At 45.3% G+C, this 12,270-nt stretch overlaps 1 protein-coding gene across 4 annotated transcripts in view; it reads right to left on the reverse strand.

The window, feature by feature from the left end:
* Window positions 1-12,270, reverse strand: part of NBEA (neurobeachin) — a 1,081,445-nt gene that overhangs the window by 433,653 nt on the left and 635,522 nt on the right. For all 4 annotated transcript variants that reach the window (XM_075337333.1, XM_075337330.1, XM_075337331.1 and 1 more), the window contains one exon: window positions 11,482-11,648. In XM_075337333.1, the coding sequence (XP_075193448.1) occupies window positions 11,482-11,648 (167 nt within the window). The remainder of the gene's footprint in view (window positions 1-11,481; window positions 11,649-12,270) is intronic.

The following is a 12,270-nucleotide window of genomic DNA, read 5'->3' on the forward strand; positions in this document are numbered from 1 at the left end:
TGCACCTGTGCGGACAGGTCCAGGACTAATATCACTGATATCACACTAATTAGTTCTCGATTAATGACTCCGCGCCCCCCCCCCCACACACACTACAATGTACCCCCATTACCCCTCCGCCCACACACACACAATAAAATGCACCCCCATTACCCCTCCCCACACACACACACAATACAATACACCCCCCATTACCCCCACTCCCTCACACAATACAATGCACCCCCATTACCCTCACACACACACAATACAATACGCACCCCCATCACCCACTACACACACACACGCACAATGCACCCCCCATTACCCCCTCCCCCCCACACACACTACAATGCACCCCCATTAACCCTACACACACAATACACTGCACCCCCATTACACACACACACACACACACACAATACACTGCACCCCCATTACACACACACACACTACAATGCACCCCCATTATCCCCCCCCACACACACACACACACACAATGCACCCCCATTACCCCTACACACACACACACACACAATACAATGCACCCTCCATTACCCCCTCCCCAGACATAATACAATGCACCCCCCATCACCTCCTACACACACAAATTACACTACCCCATCACTACAGACTCCTGCCTCTCCCCCTTCCTCCCTCGGAATACAGTACCCCCTCTCTCTGCCTGTCACAAAGCTGTGTTCCTTCACAAATGTTCCCCGTTATGTGTCCTCAGCCCCTCCCCACTCATCCCCATTAATTAAACATGTCTCTTCGGCTCCTCCACAGAGTGCTTACCGCTTGTTGATGTCTCCTGTGTGGTGCCCGCAGCACTGTGATGACGTCAGCAAGGTGCTGATCTCATCACGTTGCTGCACGTCAGGGGCGGGGCCCAGTCCCGACGCACTGTTCAAATGTATTTACGTTTGAAACACGCTAATACATCTGAATAGGAAGGAGGAAGCTGTGGTCACCGGCACCACTACCGCCGCGCTCCTCAGCAGTGTGTGCAGGCCTGGCACACTATCACAAAGCAGGGCCGGCACAGTGCAGCGCGCTGACTCCTGCTGCAGCTAGTGTACCCGGCCTGCACACACTGCTGAGCAGAGCGGCGGTGATTGCAGATACAGCGGCCCACTACAGGCACCGGCCCACTACAGGGACCGGCCCATCTGGCATTTGCCAGAATTGCCCTATGGTCAGTCCGGGCCTCCAGTCTTTGGAGAAGGTGTCGCTTCTGTTGGTGCTGAGAAGTTCCTCCTAGAGATGGCACAAGCGCATGTTTTAATTTTTTTATACATCTGTGCATCTGCCTATGCCTCTCATAGTCTTTACTAAAATGGAGCCGGAGATCGCGGTATGCACATGCGCAGACTCCAGTGCCATTTTATTGAAGACAATTTCTTTGGCCAACAAGAGCAATGGTGGTGTAATATTCAAATAAAGAAAAAAGGGCACGCCAGGAGGACGGCGTAAGAGGAATAAACGCCAAGGACCCGACCCACATAGGCTGACCCCCAGTGCACACGTCAGTCCAAGTGCATTGCATTCTGCAACTTTGATTACAGATATTTCAACCACCAAGCATCCGATCTTTCTACAACAGGTATGCCTGCATTCAGCATCTTACTGCCTGTATGGCACCGCTTTTACCTCACAGCAAAATCTTGGTGGTTAGTCCTCTTAAAAAGAATTATTTGCTATCCTGTTTGTATGTTTGGTTTTTTTTGCTTCCTCCCCGGCCCAGGGGATGTTGTATGATCAGACCATATCCCTGTACGGTCAGACTCGGCCATTACACAATACATAGAAGGGGCACATATCACCACAAGAACATTTTTTTTTAAACACATCCAATTGTGGAAATTATTATTATTACAAGATTATTATTATTATAGTGCCATTTATTCCATGGCGCTTTACAAGTGAAAGGGTATACGTACAACAATCATTAACAATACAGAACAGACTGGTATAGGAGGAGAGAGGACCCTGCCCACGAGGGCTCACAGTCTACAGGGAATGGGTGAAGGTCTATTGATTAAAATGAACGTTGATCGGGGGAAAACCCCTTTAAGACAAATTCAAGGCAGAAACCAACACAAAAAAGTAACAACTGAAGTCAGCTACAGTAAAGGCCAGCAAAGCATTACAAGGGAAAAAAAAAAAATCAGAGTTTGGTGATGTCCATGGCTTCCAGACTTCAGGCAGTCAATGCCTGCAATAGAATTCTTTACAAAGTATTCAAATTTAGCATTTTATTTATGGTAAAGTAAATTTGTCCAATTACTTTTTAGCCCTTGAAATGAGGAGGATTTGTAGAAAACTGGTTGCAATTCCTAAAGATTTCACAGGATATTTTTCTTCACCTCCTTTAATTTAACCCCTACCTCACCACATTGTAGATTGTAAGCTCTCACGAGCAGGGTTATCTTTATTTTCACTTTACTTATTGTATCTTCTATAACTGTTACTTATGTTTGTATATGAACCTCTGAATTGTAAAGCGCTGCGGAATATGTTGGCGCTGTAGATATAAAAATTATTATTAATTGAACCTGAAAATCTACATTCAAATTGAATCGGAGTTGTTCAGTTTAAGTAAGAAATACTGGTCTTCAGAGCCCAAATCACAATTTGGTCACTGTCCAAATATTTCTGCACCGAACTGTAAATAATACTGGCCTATCTTAACTACAGTTATTATACTGTGTGTGTGGTGGGGGTGACATTTTAGGGGCCATCATACTGTACAGGGGATATAAAAAGGGTATTGTAGTGACTTAGTATACTATATGCCACATTATGCTCCTTCTCCCCATGTTTAAAGGGGACCAACCATCAGGATTTTCCTATATAAACTAAAGCCAGTGCTATAATGGAACTATCATGCTGATTCTATACATATCTGTAGTTGTGAGATCGGATGTATAGTTTCTGAAATATAGGCAAGTAAAGCTTGTGAAATCCACTGATACCTGATTGATAGCAGCTACAGAATATCTAATAGGTGGGTCGGGTTTTGCTAGTTATTCCTGCCACTGTCTCTCTGTTCTTCATCCTCCTGTCTTTGTTATTACAGGGGAAGAGGGTGGGAGGAAGGAAGGGGGAGGAAAGACAGGTAGGCAGATAGGGGCGGGAATAACAAGCAAAATCCAACCCACCTATTAGATATTCTGTAGCTGCTATCAATCAAATAACAGTGCATTTCACAAACTTTACTTGCCTGTATTTCTGAAAGTATATATCCCATCTCACAACTACAGGTATGTATAGAATCAGCATGATAGCACCAGTATAGCACTGGATTTAGTTTATATAGGAAAAGCCTGGTGGTTTGTCCTCTTTAAAATGTATGCTCTTCTGTGACTACTCCAAAGTGCCCAGTCTCTGTCTACTCCGCAGAATTTTCATTGTGTATACGCCCCCTAAATGTATAGCAATAGAGACAATGTAAATGGTGAGAAATTACAGCACAATCAAATACTTTTAGTGGAGGAGGGAAGCGGGGTAATCAATTTTCTGAGTATATTGAATGGACTGGGTATATGTGACCATTGCTGGGTAATGGCTTTTCTTGCTGTTGGATTTTATGCTCACCATTCAGAGCCTGCAGATTTTACTTTTTCATACACGTGAATTACAAGAGAAACCACAACCTCAGCCACTAAAGAGCAGGAAGTGTTATACGACTAACCACACACGCCACCTACTTAACTACAATCATTACTCTTTACTACAATCTATTATTTCCCTTCTGGCGTGGTTATTGCAGGCACACCAGAGAAAGAAATGCAAAACCGACATTATATGAGAGGCTGTGATTTAGCACTGTCACTAAAATGACACAGACTAATGGGTCATGATCACTAATAAATTGTGCAGTTAATCCCTGTATGTCTTCCATAGCAGCCGGTCTGCCTGTTTGGTGAGATACAATGGTTATATACCCTGTGTCTATGTCTTCAGACACTCTGTGTGATGGCCGACAAATAACTCATTACTTGTATGCTGGATTCTGAACTGAGATCATTAATCAAACCTGAGCGCTGTGAAGGGTCGAAATCAGCCGGAGAAGCCAAGGGTTAATGTCTAAAATTATTAGGAACCATGTGCAAAACAATTGACCTGGCAAGTCAAATGCAAGCAAGTCTCGTTATATAGTATTTTATTATTTTCAAATATTTTTATTTCATAACAAAAAATATGTAAATTGATTGTAAAGTCGAGAAAAAAAGTTTATATTATTTTTATTCTTGCAGCAACATACCGTATTTTTCGGATTATAAGATGCACTTTTCCACCCAAAAATTTGTGAGGAAAATGAGGGGTGCGTCTTATAATCCGAATGTTGCCTACCGGGGATGGTGACGAGGGGTCACAGGATCAATGCCGCAGGCACTGTGCTGGGGCGGTGGGCCGAGGGCACGTTGCTGTGATGGGGCTGCGGGCGCTTTGCTGTGCTGGGGCTGCGGGCCGAGGGCGCTTTGCTGTGCTGGGGCTGCGGGCCGAGGGCGCTTTGCTGTGCTGGTGCTGTGAGCGCCATCCTGAAAATGTCGGCGGTGCGTACTTCAAAATAATGGCGCCTGGAGTCAGCACGTGCGCAGATGGAGCTCTCATCTCAAGATCTCATTTGTGCACACGTCACCTCTGGGCGCCATTTTCCTCAAGTCCGCCGGTGGGAAATGAATGGTCTGGAAGCGGCGCATGGGCAGATGAGATCTTGATTCAAGCGCTCCATCTGCGCACGCACTTACTCGAGGCGCTATTATTTGAAGTCCGCACCGCCGACATTTTCAGGATGGTGCCCACAGCGCTCTCAGTCCGGAGCCCCAGCACAGCGCCCACAGCCCCAGCACAGCCCCACATCATCACCCTATTCCACCTCCGCCCTTGCCTCCTGTGACCTCGCTCCACCTCTGCTACCGCCCGCTCCAGGTAAGACACCACCGGATTGTAAGACGGGCACCCTAATTTTGTTTTTTACCTTTTTTTTCCCCTCTACATTTGGGGTGCATCTTATAATCCAGTGCATGTTATAAACCGAAAAATACAGTAATCTACAGTGGTTTACAGACATAGTCATGACTGTCTCCATTTGGGCTCAAAACCTGTTTTTATTAAGTATAATTTTGGAGTGTGGGAGGCAAATCATACAGACAATGGGAGAACACACAAACTCATTTGCAGATATTGTTCTTGGTGGGATTTCAACTCAAGACCCCAGTGCTGCAAAACAATGAGAAAACCAGGAAAATCCTATAATATCAAACATTAAAAGGTGTTGTGCATTAATTTAACATTAATCTCCTATCCTTAGTATAGATCATCACCCAGATACCCAGCACACCCGTCAATCAGCTGTTCTCAGTGCTGGTGGTGTCAGCAGGTTGCCAGAAATGCTTAGTTCTGGAGCTGCCTCGTCTTCTAATAGCAGCCGGGTACTGCACATCTGCCTTCTATTGATTTCAATGGGAATGGGAGGCGGATGTGCAATACCAGGCAGCGGCTGCTATAAAAAAACAGGGCAACTGGGCATCTCGATCCACCTGCCACTGCCGCGAGCTGCTGATAGCCAGGGGATCTGGGTGTCGGATTCCGGCCGATCAGAAAATTGATGACCTATCATCCTAAGGTTAGGCCATCAATGTTAAAGTAGTGTACAACCCCTTTACGAAACTATATTTAAGGCTATTATCTATAAATAATGCTGATATTCCAGTAGAAAGGCTATTTCTGCTGCATTATAAATAATGCAGATATTCCAGTAGAAACTGTACATGCGAGCAGTTTCTCCTTAGAGGAGGCGCCTTTAAGCTGTCATCACCGAAAAAGGCCTGTGTACGAAGTGTTAAATACATTTCGGCAAGAGTGTTCAAAACGTTTTCCTTTGTGGAAGTGGACCTGTATGGGGGACATTAGCACTTGATGGGTGGTGTAACTACAAAATCAATGGGACGGGGGAACACATGTCTTTATAGGATTTGGAATCCTAAAAGGCCCATACATCTGACTAATGTTCAGGAGGGCACCCAGGTCAAAATTTTGCACTGGGGACCCTCAGACTCTAGTTATGCCACTGCCTATCACCTGAAAATGTGCACAGTGACCATTAATACACAAAATATTAGTAACATAATCATTACCGTGGAATACTAATGCAAAAACTGTTACCGTATATCTTATTATTCAGAGAGGTCATTCTCTATCCATAACTGATCGATTTTATGCAGACAAATTTGGCTGCGCCAATCACCGTGTAAAATTGGCTTGTGTGTTTTATTGGCTGCGCGGAGTGCTCTTCCCATTTGGAGCCGTAATTGGTGGCACATCAGACCGCTGCCTATTTTGCTTCTTGCACTACTTGCAGTCTTCAGGTACAGATAGGAGACCACAAAGCTGAAACTTTTCAATTGACTTTGGGAAATGCTCATCTGGACTTTATTACCGGTGTGTTTTATTTTTTTTTTTAAATTTGATTTTTCAAAGTAATTGGTCACAGAATGCAGAACGTTTAAAGGAATGTTACAGCTCGACTGTATGGAAACAGATGCCTCTTAACACGGCTATAAAAATACATATTGTAGAGAGTTAACCTGAGCTTCATCAAAAACACCAGCAAAGAGGATCCCGTAATAGGCTTACCGGCTCTTGTTTATGTTGTGCCAATTTATAGCAGCCTGGGAAAGCTTAATAAGAACAATACCAGGTAAGTTTTTGTTCGCCAGCCATCAGGAGCAGCCATAGAGCCGAGAGAGAGCTGCTTTTACTTTTAGATCACAAGATCCTACCAACTACCATCTGTGGTCCTCAGCATTCGCGGGAAACCCAGCTAAGAGAGGGGTGTTCAAGACGTTTATTAGGGAGCGGCTCTAATGTATAAAGCTTTCTAGTATGACAGGCCATGCGCCAGAATAATACATTGTGTGATTTATGAGGCTTATCTGTCTTTGTCTAAAATAACCGTGTCCCTCGGTTGATATTTTCGGCATGTGCCACATATGTTTCTTTTACCCCCTTAAAAGCAGATCTTGGATGTTAGAAATGTACAGTGATTGTTTTGGCATTACTTCTTGTCCTTAGTAAACCTTAGCTCTAATGTAAAATACTGTATTCCATAAAGTATTGGGCGCATATGTGAAGGCAATCAAGAGTACAAAACAAACATAAGTTTGTAATATTAAATTGGAAGTCAAAATTCCCAGCTCCTGGAATGTAAATTAATTCAATAGGTAAATGTAGTCTATAGGATCTGTCCAGATATCAAATATGACAACAAAAGATGCTCAGAATGTAAAAGAATAAAAAAAAAAAATCATAGTCACAATCGCCCCCGGATCTCTAGTACTGAGGCTTCCTCGTCCCCCACCGGTCTCTTCTCCTCCAACTCAAGTGATAACATTTTGACATAAATATGTGATCGCTGCAGCCAATAACTAGTCACAGCGGTAAACTCCATGGTGTTGACACATCACCACGGTGAGTGTTAGGGGTACTTTGCACGCTGCGACATCGCTAGCCGATGCTAGCGATGCCGAGCGAGATAGTCCAAGCCCCCGTCGCACATGCGATATCTTGTGATAGCTGCAGTAGCGAACATTATCGCTACGGCAGCTTCACACGCACTTACCTGCCCCGCGACGTTGCTCTAGTCGGCGACCCGCCTCCTTCCTAAGGGGGCGGGTCGTGCGGCGTCACACGGCAGGCGGCCAATAGAAGCGGAGGGGCAGAGATGAGCGGGTCGTGAACATCCCGCCCACCTCCTTGCTTCCGCATAGCCGGTGGAGGCAGGTAAGGAGATGTTCCTCGCTCCTGCGGCTTCACACACAGCGATGTGTGCTGCCGCAGGATCGACAAACAACATCGTATCTCCTATTGGTGCGACATTATGAAAACGACAGACACTACACAGATCGCCGATTTACAACGCTTTTGCGATCGTTTATCGGCGCATCTAGGCTTTACATGTTGCAACGTTGTTACCGGCGCTGGATGTGCGTCACTTTCAATTTGACCCCGACGATATCGCAGTAGCGATGTAGCAACGTGCAAAGTACCCCTAAGTCACATCCAAATCAACACAAATCCACCCAGGAAGTTTCATGGTGGAAGTGGCGAGAAATTGGCAAAGCATTTTTTTTAAATTCTATACTGACAACTGGGCAACAGGATCATCTGAAACATGGGTGTCAAACTCAAGGTCCGTCCTATCATTTTATATGGCCCGCGAGCTGAGTTGCCAGTAAAACCTGGGTGCTTGTCTCTGCCGTCCAAAGCATCTGCCACAAAAAAGCATCATGATTTATTAAAAAATTTCAGCCAGTTTGTACTGCACATGCGCTAAAGAGGCCGCCATGCGCAGCACAGATGGTAGATGCTAGAATGCTCCTGGTAGATCTCATTTCCGTCATGCGTCACTTCCAGTCTAGAGCACAGGGCGCCATGTGATGGAGTGACTGGGACTCAGTAGAGATATGCCGTTTCCCCTGCTCCCACACAATCATTTTTAGCCCTCAATGCATCAATGACAAGCTGCAGGTGAAAAAGGGAAAAGGGTTGATTGATTTGGTGGGTCTATTCTGCTGTGGGTATGCCTGTGGCAAGGTTTAGCGGTTGTTTAATGCCACAGGGATGCCAGTGGTGGGATTTGGGGGACAATAATACAGGAAGATGCTTTTGGTGGAATTTTTGGGGTCTATAATGTGGGGGGCGCCTGTGGTGGGTTTTGGAGGGTGTACACTCCTGGGGGGATGCCTGTGGTGGAATTTTAAGGGCCTTCTAATGCTGTGGGGATACCAGTATTGGGATTTGGGTGTGTGTGCAATGTTGTAAGGATGTCTGTTGTGAGATTTGCGGGGTATGCAATGCTGGTACAACACCTGTGGTGGGATTTTGGAGGGTGCAATGTTGTAGTGTTGACTGTCACGGGATTTGGGGGGGGGGGTGCAATGCTGGGGGACATCTGTGGTGAGATTTTGTCGGTCTATAATGTTGTGGGTTGCCTGTGGTGGAATTTTGGGGGTCCATGATGCCTATAGTGGAAGGGGACGGTCCGCCCCGTAATACGCCCTACCCATTAAAATTACTTTCTTTTAACTTGCTCCTGTGTGCAGCACCTGAAATTGTCTGTCTTTTTCTTTTTCCTTTTTGTCTTCAGCGCCATACTGCTAGTATGGGAGCGGGAGGTCGGTGCAGAAGCTCACAGGCACATTACATCAATCTCTGATCACCTGTATTTCCAGCCTGGCAATTGCGGCTTCCAGTGTGGTCAGTGACTCTCAGCGATCTGAGGACGTTCTGCCTTTGTGCGGCACGATACCCTGCGGCTGGTGCTTCCTTGTGCAGTGGGGATAGCATCAGTTGCTGTAGTGACTTTTGAACCTCGGATTATACAAGACGCATCCCCGGAGGATCGGTGTTGGAGAAGGATTTTGCGGCCGATATCAGCTACAACACCTTGTCAGATCCACATGTGCTGTCCCAGTGTTGTGCCAGCCCAGCACAACATGAGCGAATGAGTGACTATAGTGTTCACTTTTATCATTTTTTTATTAACAGTTCATTACAGGGAGATATTTTCTTTATTTCTCTTAGTTGAATTAAAGGGAACCTGTCAGCAGAAATTTCGACTTAAACCTAACAGATTCCCCCTCTGCAGCTCCTGGGCTGCATTCTAGCAAGGTCCCTGTTAGTATTGTGGCCCCTTTCTGACCCAAAAAAAGAGTTTATATCGAGGTACCTTTTTGGCTTCTGATTCTCTAAATGTGTCACGGGGGCGGGCTGCCTGATGGCCGTTATTCTGCCCCCTGTTCCTGTATGCCGCCCCCATCGCCGATTTCTATACTTCTGGACGCCGCCCACTGCTCCAGCCATCCCCGCGCATGCCCAGTGCTCATCTCTCGTGGATGAGCACTGTGCCCAGTGTCACCGGTGGTGACGTGCGCGCAGGGTTTAGATTATGGGCGGTGCTGTGATGTTAATTACCAAGCAACCGCCCATAATCGCGGGACCGCGCATTCCCCCTCGGCCTGCTTCTTTCTGCGCAAGCGCGCTGCAGCTGAACTCCTCCTGATCGGTGTAGTCACTGCTCCGCGCTCCTCCCATCTATTTCCTGCCTCAGGGCAAGATGGGAAGGAGGTGACGTGAGTTCAGCTGCAGCGCGCTTGCGCAGAAAGCAGGCCGAGGGGGAATGCGCGGTCCCGCGATTATGGGCGGTTGCTTGGTAATTAACATCACAGCACCGCCCATAATCTAAACCCTGCGCGCACGTCACCACCGGTGACACTGGGCACAGTGCTCATCCACGAGAGATGAGCACTGGGCATGCGCGGGGATGGCTGGAGCAGTGGGCGGCGTCCAGAAGTATAGAAATCGGCGATGGGGGCGGCATACAGGAACAGGGGGCAGAATAACGGCCATCAGGCAGCCCGCCCCCGTGACACATTTAGAGAATCAGAAGCCAAAAAGGTACCTCGATATAAACTCTTTTTTTGGGTCAGAAAGGGGCCACAATACTAACAGGGACCTTGCTAGAATGCAGCCCAGGAGCTGCAGAGGGGGAATCTGTTAGGTTTAAGTCGAAATTTCTGCTGACAGGTTCCCTTTAAGAATAAGAGCTGAACACCCTTCCAGCACGTTGACTCGGTGGTTAGCACTATAGCCTTGTGGTACTGTGGTCAACATCTGCAAGGAGTTTTTATGCTCTCTCTGTGTTTGAGTGGCTTTCCTTCCGATACTCCGGTTTCCACCCATCCTCTAAAAAAAATACTGATAGGGAACTTAGATTGTGAGTCCCCATAGGGGCAGAGATGATAAGGTCTATAAAATATAGATAGAGCCTGCTGATGGGAAAACTGGTGAAAAATGCAGTAAGCGAGTCACATAATGACCAGAAATGCCGTTATTACTTACTTGAAGGATTGCTATTTCCAATAGGTGGCACTAGAGTTTGTCTTCTTCCTCCCTGAAGAGACAAACTGAATATTTCCCAGAGGAGCATTGCAGCTAGAAGTCTCCTCACTGGCAGCCAGAACTGGTTTGTCTCAGTCTCCGCAAGTAGAAAAAATTTCCCCTTAGACCCCACAATAGCTTCTTATACAGCAAGATCAGACCTCATACTTTGCACTAACGAGGGACAATCATCCCGAAACACCGCAAATTGAGGTTCTGGTCTGGCAAAAATCCTCAGTTATATGAAAAGGCTCGATACAGGGCCACTTTTGACTTTTAGGATTGCTACTTCCAATAGGTGGCGCTAGAGTTCGTCTCTTTGTTCCCTGGAGAGAAAATTGTAATCCTTAATTGAAGTGACACACATGCTTTAAACTATTTGTACTATTACATTTTTGGAAATAATTTTTAGCTCTTTACTATCCCCAACACTCTCACCCTAATGGGATATTACAATTAAGTCGCAAATAAATTGCACCCCAAGACTTAGTAAATGTTGAAGAATAATACAGGTCTTGCAAGTCCAAACTGACTAGTAAATGTGGCTCTTACCTCTGGGATATGGCTCCCCATGCCCCATGCTTATTGGTCAGGATGTTGAGGATCTTCTGCTTTAGCTGATTGGCCGTCACATGGTCTCTATGTTTGGCGGCGCTGATGAGATGATCGCACATCTTCTCCTCTTCTTTCCTATCAGCAGCGTACTGCGCACATTGTGACTTTAGGATAAAACACAAAATACTATTAGCGGGCAGGAAATAATTAGATTACATAACTAAAGTAAAATTTGAGAAAAAGTTAAATCTTAGGCAATTTTTTTGAACAAAAAAGCAAACAAATTAAAAAAAAACAATATTTAAACCTAAAAGATTAAATTGATACGCTGCGCTTAAATAATACTACATTTAGACTTCCGTAGTTTGCATATAACCACACACATGCGATCACGTAAGTGCCCACCCACATGAGGGATACGGTCACGATTTGGCGGTCTCCTGTCATGCAAAGTGACTGCTGACGACTCATTTCAGCCTGGACAAACCCTTTAAAAAATTGTCATTCCCAACATTGTCATATGTAAACAAGACATTCTTCCATTCTTTTTTGTCGAATAGATTTTTTTTTGTTTAAATGTTTTGTTAAAATACATTTTAAAGTTGGTGTCATTTTTAAAAAAATTATATACTATTTATAAAATTATACTATAAATTATAATATCAGCACAATGTAAAAGGAAAGTACAAAAATGTAATTTGAAAAGGAAAAAAAAAAGAAAAAAATAACGAATGGGTTAATTCGTTATCAAACATACCCAAAGCAAATAAGCAATTAGCTCAATAG

Source organism: Anomaloglossus baeobatrachus, chromosome 2, assembly GCF_048569485.1.
Source record: "Anomaloglossus baeobatrachus isolate aAnoBae1 chromosome 2, aAnoBae1.hap1, whole genome shotgun sequence".
NCBI classification, from domain to species: Eukaryota; Metazoa; Chordata; class Amphibia; order Anura; family Aromobatidae; genus Anomaloglossus; species Anomaloglossus baeobatrachus.